At 31.7% G+C, this 16,495-nt stretch overlaps 1 protein-coding gene across 2 annotated transcripts; it reads left to right on the top strand.

Annotated features, from left to right (window-relative positions):
- The first annotated feature begins 200 nt into the window (after nt 1–200).
- Nucleotides 201–14,555, top strand: LOC148307108 (aquaporin AQPAe.a-like). Of its 2 annotated transcripts, none has more exons than XM_088263920.1 (6): nt 201–374; nt 7,900–8,093; nt 9,064–9,288; nt 12,043–12,180; nt 12,257–12,337; nt 13,607–14,555. In XM_088263920.1, exons 1-6 carry the CDS (start codon nt 299–301, stop codon nt 13,751–13,753), a joined length of 861 nt encoding a protein of 286 aa, XP_088120046.1. In that variant the 5' UTR covers nt 201–298; the 3' UTR covers nt 13,754–14,555. The 2 variants fall into 2 exon arrangements, with proteins under 2 accessions (XP_088120046.1, XP_088120047.1); XM_088263921.1 differs by lacking the exon at nt 201–374 and adding an exon at nt 7,137–7,202.
- Nucleotides 14,556–16,495: the final 1,940 nt, after the last annotated feature.

The following is a 16,495-nucleotide window of genomic DNA, read 5'->3' on the forward strand; positions in this document are numbered from 1 at the left end:
CATTGATAAGAATAAGAAAACTAAATAACAAAATAATAAAAGGTAACTATCTCAAGAAAATGTTTCCAACAACTTATACTAAAAAAAATATGCTGCTAAAAAAAAAGTTTGTGTAGTTTCCGAATCACCGTGCAAATTGAGATGCGAGGTTTTAATGAAGTATTCGTGGGAATTTTTATTCAGCGGAACAGTCACAACATTGAAATGGCCGAGACTGTCAGATCAATTCCGTAGATCGAATAATAGATCTATATTAATGAAAAGTTTTCTATAATACCCAGTGTAATCCAAACCCAACATGCCGGAAATTGAATTAAAAGGCAATTCGCCAAGTTCTGCAATGGAAACAAAGGATAATAATTCACTAATGCAAAGTGAGTTGAATTTTATTTTTATTTATTAAAATATCATTATTTTATGTAGTTAAATCAAACACAGATTTATTGAGTCTACTAAATTGTATGTTTAAAAAAATATAAATTTTAAAATGGAGACAATTGTTTCGTCTAGTTATGGCATTTTCAAACAAATGTCAAAAAATCTGTATTTGATTTAAAAATTAATGCATTAATTAAATTTAAAAAACAATTATTGTATTAAAATATCACCTAAAAACCACTAATCTCCGTTTGAATCTTTATGTGAGTGAAAACGTATTTATCAAACCCAATAACACAATACGAGTATTTTAAACATTATTGATTTGCAATTAACTTTATAGAATAACGTGATAATTTTAATACAGAAATAAAACTATTGTACTAAACAGTTTTTAAGTTTATTTATCAATTTGGAGTTTATTTTGTAGAACTCCATTTACATTTACATATATATTAAATATTAAAATCACACAATGATTTTTAGAGTATACTGTTAAATACTATTGTTAAATAATAAAATACAATTAAGTCAATAATATTCTATTTATAAAAATAACATATGTGGCAGTTGTTTCGCCTTGTTATGGCATTTACAAACTAATGTCAATAACTTTATGGATTTATTAACATAAACACGAGTTTATATTTTAACCTGTTGATGAGAACATATGTATATAGTTTTTAAAACTAATCGTGTTTGCATTGCATTAATAAACTTAAAATGCGACCTCAAAGAAGTATTTTATTTTGTTTTTTATTCATATGTTTACTCGTATATACTCCACTTTTACAGAAATAATTTAAGCTAATTTGGCACAAAATTTGACAAAATATTTAAAACTCGTTATAACGTTTGAAATTCAAAGATAAAAAGTTAATCAAATAATAATTTAGATCGTTGTTGCTATAAAGACAATGTCACTTTTTTATGGCTTTAATTGCTGACATACTATTTTGATAGAAAACTACTACCGTAACTAAATGAACGAAAAAATGGGAGGTTAAACTGAACAAATACTAAAAAATCTCTAGGCTAGAATAATAAAACATTTACCTCCATATTTTTACTTATCTGTAGCTTCCGATTCAGTCGCTACACATTTTTTCTCACAATTACCGAGTAGCATCGTAATGTATACTACTGTTGTTAATATAAAACAATTAGAACAGTCTTTATTATTTATTTGATAATGCCTCAACAAGCGATGTTGTTCTGACGAAAATCAAATATTTAATACACAGATGGTTCAAAATTTACGTACTCAATAAAGATCCTCCGATTAAGGGAGTACCGATACAAGTTTATTATTTTATATTTGGCAACGTAAGGTATAATCAACATACCACCAAAGGGTTGTATGTTACCGCTTTCCCTAAGGGGTAGCAAAGAGAATACAATGTCACACCACTTGGTCTTTGCAAACTATTTTGGCTACAAGCTTGCATCGCCCATATACATTATTTTGACTTTTGACTAATCTACATTCAAATACCAATGTACGAAATTAGCTGGAAATTTATGAAAGTAAGTCATAGATATAAATTCAAAGAGAGAAAGAAGTAACAAAATGAAAGAATTACTTTTTTAATGGAAGAATCCGCAAAGGTTCTACTTTATATAGATATAGTTTTGTTTGCAGGTGGGATGGTAAGGAAAGAGAAGGTGAATGTGGAAATATATCGCAAACACCCAGACCAATTGAAAATAAATATTTCTTGATTTTTTTGTAATTGACGGGAATCGAACCCGCGTCACCAGTTTTGCAGTCGAGTGTCTACCCTAATACGACACGGGCGGCGCCTATCGTACATGTATATATTTTTTAATTATAATACCTTAAAATGTGCATATGAATTTTTTAAATGTCGATTATTATTTGTACTGCTAGATGTTATCTTATCTTGGTAGCAGTTTGGTCAAATATTTAAGCAAAAACAGTAAATCAACCCTAAGTGACAGGAAAATACGAGAAGTCTTAGTAAGATAAGACAGCAAATACTTTTATTAGAGGAAAAATGAAAAATATATTTTTCTTGTAATTATTCATTAGGCTCTTGAGATATTTTTTATTTGATTCCACTAGAACACTTAACCTGAGGATCATACATCAGCCTAAGATAATTTTTTTACGATGATTATAATCACCGTAAAAAATTTCATTGTATTTTTTTAATGTGTTCACCCGTTGTGGGACATAGGTTTAACTTTGAGACATTGGGGCATAATATATCGTCATATTATTTTTTGACATCTCATCAAAGATGAAGAAAAATACGGAAGTCTGGGCATTTACGGGGCTGACGACTGTCATAGGCTGGTTTAAGTCATCACTTTACACACGTGTAACATTCACCAATTCTACCCATTATTGTTCCTTGTAAGTTCTGTATATATGAACCAATTTTGAAACATTATTCTTGAATTACTAGAACATCACTAGAGACATCTATTGGTGAGATGAAAAGAAGCTTTTTATTGAGCAGAAACTCTTTTATTAGTATGTGAGGTCCGAATCCTGGGTTATAATCACACACATCGCTCACTCCTTTCAAGAACGTCATAAATCAAAAAACTTGATTTTTCAGGAGAACGTTTTTAACGTTTGAAAATATAGTACAATGTATTAAAAATAAATATCAAGCCACTTATTGAACTTTTTAGTGTGCAACAGATATTTTTAGGTAAAACCTGAAGGTTTTTTCTCCATTTGAAAAATATTTAGTATATTTCAAAAAATAATTCAACAATACATTTTCTTCAAAATGCAAAAACAACACTTTCTGCCCTGTAGCGGGTAAATATTAAGTTAAAAATATGCCTCTTTTGCTGGGACATAGTACATTTTCTGAGCATTCCGAAAACATGCACAACTGAAAATGGACGATTTTTGATTTATGACGTTCTTGAAAGGAGTGAGCGACATGAGAAACGCAAGAAAACATCATTTTAATTTTTATTATTTAAGCTTATAATTTGACCAGATAATTTATTTACAACATTTTGAGTGTGTCCAAATACTAGATTATCTCCAATTACAGGAGTTATTTAAATAAAAATAACTTCTGTAATTGGAGATAATCCAGATTTTGTGAACAAGTATTTGTACACACTCAAAATGTTGTAATAAATCTTGATATTTTGATTTAATGACAATGTTTTATTGTTCTTTTATATTTTTATCGTCAATTTGTGACAGATTGTCAAACTCAGATGCTCAGAACCGATGTTCGAAACACTTGCCCAAGTCCACAACCCTATTTTAATTTTTTTTATATGAGTATGTAAGTTTTTTTTAAAATTAAAGATATAATCTTTTTTTGCTAAAATCTTTTATGGACTCCTAGTATTGAACAGTTTGAATCTAAATTTATTACCTGAAACAAAAACTCATATTACAGAAACCTTCTAGAACTCCATATATTATTAATACTTTAGACGGCAAAATACTAGTACATATTATAAAAAGCAGTACCTATGTATATATAATCTAATTAAAATAAATTTTTGCAAACGCCATCTATCTTTAATATAGCAATAATGGAAAATTTACATAATAATATTGTAAGATGATTACTAGTCACGGAAAAGCTCAATTCAAACGCTTATTTGAAAATCTTTCAACAGATGGAGCTAAGCGCTGTAGAAAATTGTCGAGAATTTTCATGTTTGTACGATAGGGCGGTGCGCAAATGTGACAATGAGCAAATTTCCATGGTAAAACATAAAAGTAATAGAATTACTACGAAATGTATATATTGTACATATTTTAAGTAGGGGGTTAGATCCGGTCAGTCAAAATGTCAGTAAATCTGTTATGTCACTAAATACGGGCCAATTAAACGATGAATCCTTTGGTTAATATAACGTTAGTTTATTTCATAGGCGAGCCTGACAATAGAAAATGTATCAACTGAGGGTAAGAATTTTTGTCTTAAATCGTATTAACACCGATGACCAACAACGAAACCAAATACGTTTTCCGTACGAAATTCCTAACTTCATTTCCCTCGATTTATTTATTTATTTACAAATCGTATCAACCACAAAAATCTACATAAATAAATCACTGAGTTAGAATCAGCGAGTCAGGAAACAGATCAAAGATCGTGAAAGGGAATCACTCCAAATTGGGAACCAATCACTTAATAACTGTGTATGGAGCTATAGATGTGACTGATGAGTGACAGTTACTTTTTCGGTTGCCCGATTGGGATATTATTTTTTGATTTTCTCAATTTATATTTATTTCCAGCTTATGTTCTTTATGTCAAATTGTAAAATATATTACAAACCATCAATACGCAAAACCCAACCAAATTCGGACACTGATTGGCGTTACTAGCTTTAAATGATCGAATCCAAAAACCGAATAATGTAACAACTTTTGATACATTTTTTAATTGAACGGATCCGGTTATTTACGAACAAATCGCAGGTGATCTACAATACATACATTTTTACAAATGTTGTATAATATCGGCACAATATCTGCATTATCAACAATGTAACAAATCCTGGAAGTAGGTTTGTTACATTGTTGATGACGAGATGTAGTAATGAAGAATTTGATTTGATTGGGAATAATCATTGAAAACATATGTGTTCTAATAAAGTGTAATGCTGCGATGATGGTAATTACAAAGCGTTAATGAGAACTCGCCGACTCAAATTCAGAACGATTTTTTTTAGATAAATATCGGTGACCTTTTTTAAAATATATACTGAAAAAAAAAAATTAACTCTGTACCTCCCAGTAACTCTTTTTTTGCAAACCATATATTTATTTCAAAGAAAAACTTATTTTTTCAATACAAAAACGGTACCTATTTTAAACAAAAATTCAATTACGTCAAATGTTAACTGATTTTAAGGGCCAGCATTCTTAATGTTGCTTCATTCGCCCTGCGACTACCGGAGAGGTCACATGTCTCTTCACGACCGTTTTTTTTTTTAAGAATATGTATTGAATATTTGTTTTGTTTTTCCGAATATATACATCTAAGAGATTTTTTTTAACTCTTATCCTTTCAATAATTCTTTCCTTTTCAAAACCATATAATTATTTCAAAGAAAAACTTATTTTTCCTTAACAAAAATGGTGTTTTAAAAATAAAATCAATTACGTAAAATGTTACCTGGATTTAGAGAAAAATTAGTTGCGATTTATAGTAAATTGGGCCTTAAGTAATGGCAACACTACAGAGGAGTGAGATTCTTGGATTGTAGATAAGAAGCTACTCATACATATGTGATGCAGAGATTTTCAGATCATAAATCAATCTCAACCGGACTAAGTGGTTATCTACCAAGTCAGTCAAGCAGTTTAAACTCGTTTTTATGTAGTTACGTCTTTTACATTTTCCATAGTTATTAACAATTATATTTAAGAATTTTTCAGTTAAAAATTTTCCTGAAGAGTAAAGTTTGCATTCCAGTGAATTTCATATTAATAAATGGACAGAAGTAAAAGTACGTAAATATATAATCATTTATTTTTTGTATTTTAAATTATTTGTTTTGTATAATATTATTACTAAACTGAATATATAATATATTGTAAATTACTTCTATAATATTTATTCAATATTACCCTGGACTGGTACCTGAAGCCGAGGTCTGATCACGTTTACTTCATCTGTTAACGATTAAGATAACGCTACGTTTATATGATGCAGTGCCCTATGCACCATTGGGTGTCTATGAGGGCTTGAAGAATAACTATACCCGGCAACGTGTTGCTGTGTCTCAGTCAATAAAATAGAAAGCACATATTTTAAATAGGTACGTTTTATTTCACAACGCTTGTGAAAAAATGAAATTTTTAAAAATCTTTGAAAAAACAATGCAATTGAATACTCTAAAAATATTAAGTGACAGAAGCTGTCAAGAAGCATTCTGTCCGCCATGAACAATATTTAGTATTACATATGTTGCTGTTGCTTTCAACAGATGGTGCTGGTATTGCGGTCAATATTTTTTTAAACATGTTTTTACGAGTCATACACATATAAAAACCCGCGAAATCAATTTAATTTTAATATTGTGTCTACACCACTATAATTTTCTAAATATTTTTAGCCTTGGTTGAAATGAGAAATAAACTGCTAAACAAACTTTAAATTTCTTTGTAATTTAGTATGGAGAATTGTTTTTGACCAATGCATATTATGTACATTAAAAAAAAAATACTAATGTAAAACACTTGTATATGACTACTTTTTCAAAAACTGGTCTTATACAAGTGTGTTATCGTTATATTTAAATCATCATAATTTTCCAATAATAATAATTAAAAATAATTTAAAATAATTCAATAAAATAAAACGAGATAATCCAGATTTGTAAACAAGTATTTGGATACACTTAAAATTTTGTAAATAGAAAATAAATGTCATAATATTGTACATATGAAAAGAACGATAAATTTTCAATGAAAAACAATTTTCCGCTATAGGAATTTATCAATTGTAGATTATTTCACGACTAATTTCATGTCTATGTGAGATGAATTGAAAATAATCTGCGAAATCTAATATGTAGATAAATATATTTTACAACTTTTCATGTAACTTTTATACTCCACATAGATAATACAAAATGAGGGAGTAAATATTTGACATGTGATAATAATGATTACACACATTGTCCATAGGTTGCTTGGGTGAAATATACACCAGATGGTAAGATAAACAAATCATAAACAAACCAAACATGTATCACTCTATGCCAAAAAAAAATGTTGTCAATATTTATCTGCATAACATAGATTCCCAGTGCATTTTCAAGGAAATTGTCAATGTTTGACAATCCGCTTAGGAAAGGTAGGAACTTTATACTACTAGCATTATACAAACATGCATATTTTATTTGTCCAAATGGTGGATGGTGCAATTTGGTTTGTAAACAATGGCAGAATGTGTCAATGATTTCTTCTTCTACTCCGTCATAGTTATCTTATCCAATGCTGGGTAAGGTGAGATTACAAAGGATTTCTTCAGATATATAACTCTTAGCCATTGCAAGTCCTGCGGCATGGATCAACCTACCCTCAAAACTGAGATGAGAGTATGAGAATTGTTTTTTACATGGCTTTATTTATATCTCAACGTAGATGGAGAAGAATATGGAAGTCTGGGTATTTACAGGTCTAGTATTAGGCTGGTTTAAGTGATTATCCTTAAATTGACACCCACTCACATTCTAATTCTTGGCACCATCTAGCGTCGAGTTGAGTAAATACTTTATTTTGCAGATGCCTTTATGAAATATTTGTAAGTTCTATAAATATTCAGACTTATATATTCTTCTTCATCTATGTTAAGATACCAATATAAATAACTCCTAAGTGGACAAAACCCAGATTCGAATACAGAGATTTGAACACTTAAAATACAGAGCTTTTTTAATTTTCAGGTAACATTTGTTTCTTAACATTTTTCTAAGGGCTAACAGGCATTTTTTCCCTGTGTCATAATTATTTTGACAAAATATTAACGGTTTTATTTTCTCATATTCCAGGGCTGCGAGGGGCATTGCGGGGAGGGGGAGATACATGGCAACAGGTGGCCGTGAAGGGGAGCGCAGAGCTCCTAGGCACAGCGCTCATAGTCTCCATGGCCTGCATGGGATGCGTGCCCGGCTGGGACTCCGGAGCGCCCCCGCAGCTACAGTACTCTCTCAGCACTGGACTAGTGGTCATGTTTGTTGTACAGGTAACTTACTTACTTCAGCCTTCTTCTTATGTCTTGTATTGAACAAAGGCCTCCCTCTTGGACTTCCACATTTCCTATTAGACGCGACTCTCTTCCAGTGAAGGCTCGTCACTTTCTGTTCCATATATCCAAACCATCTCAACATAGCTTTCTTAATTTTATCGATAATACTTATATCTCAGCCTTGCATTTTTTTCCATATATCACAATTTCAATATCTATCATACATCGTTTTGCTACATATTCGTCTAAGGGATCACATTTTGATTGCATTCAATTTACTTTCATCTTTCTTTTGCCAACTCCATGCTTCACTTCCATACATAAGGGTTGGAACCAGGACTCCGTTGTGTAGGGCCAGTTTTGCTTTCACTGATGGGTTTTTATTTGCCATAACTGATTTTAGTGGACCATTCACTCTGTACCCAGCATTAACACTCTCCTTTTTATATTTTTATCAATCTTTCCATCCATAATCAATCTTTTCCTCTTTCTAATGTTTTTATTTTTTAATCTTTTTCAAAAACCATTATTTCGGATTTGCTAACATTCATCAATAAATCACCTTCCTTGCACGCATTGTACACTTTTGTCACCAACGCCTGCAGGTTTTTTTTCTCTACTATAGAAGCACAGCATCGTCAGCATATACAGTAAAATTTTTCATTCTAGTTCCAAGATTTAAATCTTTCAGTTCTTTCATTCGTTCATGAAATTTTATTTTCATACTTAAAATTTTAATAAACAACATCAAAACTTTATTTTTAAATCTTAAACGTGTGAAAAATATCTTCCACATCATATAAGCAGTTCCAGTTAGGCATTTTTCTTGATTTAAATTTTATAACTGTAATTATCTGATAAGTTTAATTGACTTAAAACAAGGCTTACGGTTATAAACTGCTGTAAATAGTAATAAGTAATATATAAATAGTAATAAGTAATAAGACTTGTAATCATTTTATTTCAGTTATTTGGGCATATATCAGGAGCTCATGTAAACCCAGCGGTGACACTATGTGCTGTACTGTACGGAAATATCTCCCTACTTGTAGCAGGAATATATGTCATAGCACAAGTAGTCGGAGGTATTCTAGGATATGGAGTGCTACTCATCATCACCCCGGATGAAGCAATTCAAAATGCAACGTCATTCTGTGTCACCTTGCCCCATTCCACTCTCTCACCATTACAGGTACTTGTGCATAATATATTTTAAAAGTGAAACTTCGTTTCTACACTCTGCATTACATATCGCTCACTCCTTTCAAGAACGTCATAAATCAAAATACTTGATTTTTCAGGAGATCGTTTTTAAAGTTTGAAAATATGATACAATGTATTAAAAATAAATATCAAGCAACTTACTGAACTTTTTACTGTGCAACACATCTTTTTAGGTAAAACCTGAATGTTTTTTCTGCATTTGAAAAATATTTAGTATATTTAAAAAAAATAATTATATAATACATTTTCTTAAAAATGCAAAAACATCACTTTCTGCCCTGTAGCGGGTAAATATTAAGATAAAAATATGCCTCTTTGCTGGGATATAGTACATTTTCTGGGCATTCCGAAAACATGCACAACTGAAAATTGACGATTTTTGATTTATGACGTTCTTGAAAGGAGTGAGCGATATGTCATATACAGTTTACGTAAATGCACCGCTTGTAATGCTTGTTAATGCATAGGGAACCAGCAGACGCTTGCATATTATACTGCACATTAGCTACATAAACACCTTTTAACATTTTTTAGTTAAAAATTTCCATTGTGTGAAATTGAAAATTGAAACCAAGGGAAATTGAAGTGACAAGTACAAAAAAAGTGCGAGTCTTTAGAGAACAGAAAAAAGCAAATCAACCATTATTATATAAACCATTATTATTATTATATAAAAGCATACCTTAATGTCCGCCTCCGTAGTGTAATGGTCAGCACGCTCGGCTACCGTTCTGGAGGTCCCGGGTTCGATTCCCAAGGGGGGTAAAATAAATAGAAGTGAATTTTTCACTGTCATATTTATTCAATATTATCCTGGACTGGTACCTGAAGCGGAGGGCTGATCACCTTTCCTTCATGTGTAAACGATCAAGATAACACTGCGTTTATATGACGCAGTGCCCTATGCACCATTGGGGTGCGGATAAGGGTTTATTATTTTTATTTATTATACCTTAATGAAATGAAATATTTATTGCATCCATGAATTTCCATTTTCTTTCTAAATAACCATTTTCTATTCCTGAAATAATAAAATCGTCAACAAATGCAAAGAGAGCAGTGCATAAAATAAAGAGTTTCTTTCTTGGAAAGTTTCACTTCTAACGGGCAATTCTCAATCATATTTTTTAATAAATACCCATATGCAACATAAAAGACCCCTTCGTTGTTATCAGGAAATGTATAAAAACATTTTTTCTTAATTGTGCGTCAGAAGCGGGTCACATATAAGTATGTTTTCTTTCGGAATCGTCCTGTTGGTTGTTTACGGATTTTAATGTAAGCGCAAAATACTACATCACAACTGATAACAACGAAGTGATTCAAGTAATCACTTCAAATCGCTCACTCCTTTCAACAACGTCATATATCAAAAATCATCAATTTTCAGTTGTGCCTGTTTTCGGAATGCCCAGAAAATGTATTATATCTCAGCAAATGTGGCATTTTTTAACTTAATATTTACCCACTACATGGCAGAAAGTGTTGTTTTTGCATTTTGAAGAAAAGGTACTGTTTAATCATTTTTTTTAAATATACCAAATATTTTTTTATGAAGAAAAAACATTCAGGTCTTACCTAAAAAGATCTGTTGTACAGTAAAAAGTTCGATAAGTAACTTGATATTTATTTTTAATACATTGTTTTATATTTTTAAGCTTTAAAAAAGTTTTTTGGGATGTGATGTTGTTGAAAGGTGTGAGCGAAATGGAAACACTACACTATTCAGGGTCAGGTATCAAGCAATATACCCAATGACCCATATTTATTGCAAATACCTCAGCATTCTTGAAATAGGAGAGTATACCTTTCAGTGATATAGTGTATTGATAATGTAGATCAATAATATAGTATATTATATGGAACAATATGAGTGGATTGATCCTGATAGCTATTATAATCTTCATAGATAAGTGAAGTGTCAGTATCCATTTATTTTTTACTAGCTGTAAAAAGCACACACTTTTAATGTTTTATTTCACAATGCTTGTCAAGCAGTGAAAATATTATAAATCTAGGAAACCGAAAGCATAGAAAATGCTTAGTGACAGCAGCTGTCAAGAACATGCTGTCCGCCATGAGCAATGTCAAATAATGAGTGTATTGCTGTAACGTTCAACAGATGGCGTTGCCATTGCGGTCAAAATGCAATTATTTTCATAAAAAGTGTGTTTTTATCTGTCACAGATAAAAACACACATGTCCACCTCCGTAGTGTAATGGTCAGCACGCTCGGCTACCATTCTAGAGGTCCCGGGTTCGATTCCCAAGGGGGTTAAATAAATATAAGTATTTTTTTTCACTTTTATATTTATTAAATATTACCCTGAACCGGTAACTGAAGCGAAGAGCTGATCACCTTTCCTTCATATGTTTACGATCAAGATAACACTGCGTTTATATGATGCAGTGCCCTATGCACGATTGGGGTGCGGATAAGGGTTTGAATGAAATGAATGCATATTAAAACAACTGCATATTTGAATACAATGCTGCTTCAATTTTTTTAAGTAATCGATGAATAACTAGGGAATAAAAAAATTAACAGACAAACTTACAATGGTTAGTTGAATTTATGTAAATTATTTTTAAGATTATTATAATTAACTTCATGACAATACATTTAGAAAATTGGTTTTGAAATAGGTACCAAAATCTTTGGAAATATGAGTTTAAAAAGCTATACTTATAATCTTTCTATATAAATCAATTTTATTTTCAGGGTGTTCTGGTTGAGATTCTGGTCACCAGTGTCTTAATACTATTAACATGCTCTGTTTGGGACGTGAGGAATAAAGATAATACAGATTCTACAGCGCTGAAATTTGGCTTTACTGTCGCTGTCCTCAATTTGTGTGCTGTAAGCAACGTATTTATGAAACATCTGTAATATATAAAGAGATATTTCCATAATAAAATATAACACATGTTTACAGAGCTCTTACACTGGATGCAGTATGAATCCGGCACGATCCATGGGACCAGTAGTTTGGACAAGTCATTGGGACCAACATTGGGTAATACTGAAGAGTTCTTCTTCTTCTTTAGCTTTAGGCCTCTTCCGTATCCTTCGGTTGGTTGCTGTTCGCAGCCAGTTTCTGCTCCCCATAGCGGCTATGTCGTTGGATCTTTGAGGTCTTTCAATGCCTCTTTTATTCTCCCAAGCTCTCCATCTCAAAAGTTTTGGGGTCCATCTTGTGGGGTCCTGTCTTGCAATATGTCCCGCCCATTGCCACTTGGGTCTTGCTCATGTTCCAAGACCCAATAATAATTTAAAGTAATGACTGATATGCAAATATATATCAGCAATCAAATATGCTCCAAAAAGCATAAGCAGAAAAACAATTGCTGACTGACGCCAAAGTCTGGAAGGTGTCCTATCTGGGGCATATGCTTAAAGAAGAATACGGCTGTCCAAACTCAAAACACAGTAAGAGACATTTTTTTATAGTACTTTTTTTTCCATTTTTGGACTAAGTAGATTCTACTTAGTCCAAAAATACAAAAAAAACCTGCTACAAAAAAAATGTCCCTTACTGTGTTTTAAGTTTGGATGGCCGTATAATCTATTGCACCTTTTTTTAGAATGGAGTTGCATTTCTTATTTACCTTGCTCATTATGTATGTACAAGGTTTATATGTAGATCATTAAGTGAATTTTCGATTCTTCTAATTAAAAAACATGTTTTATTTTAATCTGTGTAGGGAAAAGAGACTCACGCTCGGAACTTCTCTGAGCCACCTCCGAGCCACCTCCAACCCACCCTAATACTAGTTTGTGTATTTAAGACACTGCTAATTTGTAGAGTTCCTCATACTACCCAAGATTGAAATGTTGCCTGAAAAAAATCATCTCCTGAAAAGTTGCCATTCATCTATTACATTAATTCATATTTCTGATGACCATAATGAAAAATATTGTTTGTTAAATTGACTTCTAGTTATAAAACAACATCTGACCAATGACTGCTGAAAAACAAAGTCAAATTTTTGCCCATTACCCTTTACATAATTTAATAATCACAATATTGTCGGGCGGTGTTTTCATCAACCCCGACCCTAATTATACTCAAGACAGTCTGCCTCCCGGCCCCCAGTATACTATTCACAAGTAACCGCAAACCCGATTCCCATCTGTTCAAAGTTTTATGGCATCCCTTGCGCTTTACCAAAAGTAAGCAAATAGAACGCTTAGAAGAGTCTCCCGCTCTCTACCAACAGTATGTAAAAGATTATTTTAACCATTTCCCGCAAACAATGTGTTCAGACCACTTTATGATTTCTAGATTTACTGGGTGGGTCCGCTGCTGGGATCCACGCTATCGACTCTCCTGTATTGCGCTCTGTTCCGGAAATATGAGGCACCTTCGTTACCGAGGGAACAAGAACCACTGAGAGACATGGAAGTGAAATCCTCCATTGGTGTTGCGTAACCAGTAAAAATAATAGCATCAAGATTTTGATACAACACAGCATAGGTGAAGAAATATATTTAGATGAATATATGAAAGTCTGTGCATTCAAGATGTTACAACCTTTAATGGCTAACTGGTCTAAATAATTATAAAATTTAATACAATATTTTCAATGTATGATATTTGAATGGTGAAATAAAGAATGTAATATTGAGATAAAAATTATCAATAAAATTGAGAAAAGTGTGTTGAAATGGTTTGTTAATGCGAAACGAATGAGTGAGGTAAGATTTGTAAAATAAATTTATGAGGCGAATGTAGTTCGAAATCAGAGCAAGTTTATTTTCTAGTTCAATTGTGTATTGTGGTGTTTCAATCAATAACTTTTTAAGGTATCAATAATTTCCTCTACCGCAATTGCTGTAGGAGCATAAACCTTTAACCCTTAAGCAGTTCGCAAGATACTAGGTTTATTTGAAAACCTATCCAGTCATTAAGTTCAACTGCAGAAATTGTATTATAATAAAACAACTTCTACTTCTATTTTATTTGACCAGTGACCGGGATTCGGAAAATAAAAGTGGAAAAACTATGATGTTGTTTTATTATATAAAATGCAGTTCCAACAAGAAATGTCAGAACAAACGTTAAATCTAAGAATTTGTATTTGTGATGGATGATAATTGCTTCATCAACAGTATTTTGATAGGGACTTGTGAAATAAAAATAAAATCTACTATGTATTTGTTTTGATCCATACTTATCCAGATACCTTTCCAATGTGTCTGACTTAACCCAAATTTATGTCATGATTCGCCATTCCTTTTTCCAGTCTGTTTAAGTTCTGACATTCTATGTTTAAGTATTTCAATATCTGGTAAATTTACATACACATATGGCTAACAAAATGAAAAATTTTTTGAACAAAACAGCTATATCGCTCACTCCTTTCAAGAACGTCATAAATCGAAAAACTAGATTTTTCAGGAGAACGTTTTCAAAGTTTAAAAATATAATACAATGTATTAAAAATAAATATGAAGCCATTTATTGAATTTTTTACTGTGCAACAGATCTTTTTAGGCAAAAACTGAAGGTTGTTTCTCCATTTGAAAAATATTTAGTATATTTCAAAAAATAATTAAACAATACCTTTTCTTCAAAATGTAAAAACAACACTTTCTGCCCTGTAGCGGGTAAATATTAAGTGAAAAATATGCCGCTTTTGCTGGGATATACATAGTACATTTTCTGGGCATTCCGAAAACATGCACAACTGAAAATTGACGATTTTTGATTTATGACGTTCTTGAAAGGAGTGAGCGATATATGAAATCTTTGATACTAGAATTACTCATAATAAAAATGCTGAAATATAAAAAGCCATTTTATTATAATAAGAAATATCTACTGTATGTATTTCTCGACATTACAGACATTGAAAAGTATAAATTAAATAATTATTAATTTTTGTTATAAAAAGTCCTAACTGACAGTTAACAAAGAACTTAACACATTATAATTATTAACCTTCCCCTCCCAGTGATATGTATTTACTACAACTCAACATTAAAAATGAGAATTTTAATATAAAATATAACAGATACGGGCTCAGAATTTTTGTATGCCTCCATAATATAATAATGTATTACATAAAAGTCTTACAATATAAAGTTACTCATTTGCAGCGATGGAGATAAATAATTTGTGAAAAAAATCGGGGATAGAATCACCAATACACAAACGTTTCTCAGTATGTGCGTGCGTGCCGTGCTTTGCGTATATGTGCATGTCGAATCGTGTTTAGAACACCAGCAGTGCGCAGATCGCCTGACTTGGCGGTCGTGTCGCTACGCCAGCTATTTATTTATTTTTTCGTTTTCAAATACTTACCAGATTTAACATTAAAATTTTTTTACATTTCAACTATGGTCAATAAAAGCAACATTTAGAAATATTTACATGTATCCCATTTTTAAATCACATTTTCATATGGTGTACAAAATACATGTCACTGTTGCACACGGAAGTTTTTTATCACCATAATGGTGGAGACTGACCGGAGCATTTCGTCGTAACATAACGTTGTAACATCGCTCGCGGCGAGCATCACCGAGCATTTGAAACTATGGATGGAGCGCTCGGCTCGCTGTACTGACTGCCTGAATGCTCGCGTCGTAACGTGTTACGTTACGACGAAATGCTCCGGTCAGTCTCCACCTTAAGGGAAAGGTTAACTAAAGAGATATGTAAATATATTATCAATACTTGAAGCATTAACTTTGTGTTTTTCCATTTCATAACTTATAAAATAGCTTTCTGTTGAAACTTATCTCAACAGAGGCCAGAAAGGTATTATGATGAGAATATGGATGTCTGGCTATTTACAGGATTCGAAACCTGCCATCGGCTGGTTAAAATAATACATTTATTCACTACGACATTCGCAGTTCTACCCATGATTGACAACCATTTACAAAGATTTGAACACACTCAAATGATTAAAAAGGCTTTTTTTAATGGCTGTTATAATATACGTATTATCAGCGTATTCCAAAAAGTCAATCCATGTAATTTTGGTAAAGAAGTTCTATGAATTGGTTTCTAACATTCGATTATACAATTACTCCAACATCTTAGTTAAAGATTAAAATCCTTTTTTTTCTGAACTTAATATCAAGATTCAAAATGATTCATAAATTATTTGTGTGTTTCATGTCAATTCAGTAAAAAAATGACTTAAGTCTGTTTTTGTATGCT

The sequence above is a fragment of the Brachycentrus maculatus genome, unplaced genomic scaffold (genome assembly GCF_059751285.1).
Source record: "Brachycentrus maculatus isolate JH-2025_06_01 unplaced genomic scaffold, ASM5975128v1 h1tg000208l, whole genome shotgun sequence".
NCBI lineage: Eukaryota > Metazoa > Arthropoda > Insecta > Trichoptera > Brachycentridae > Brachycentrus > Brachycentrus maculatus.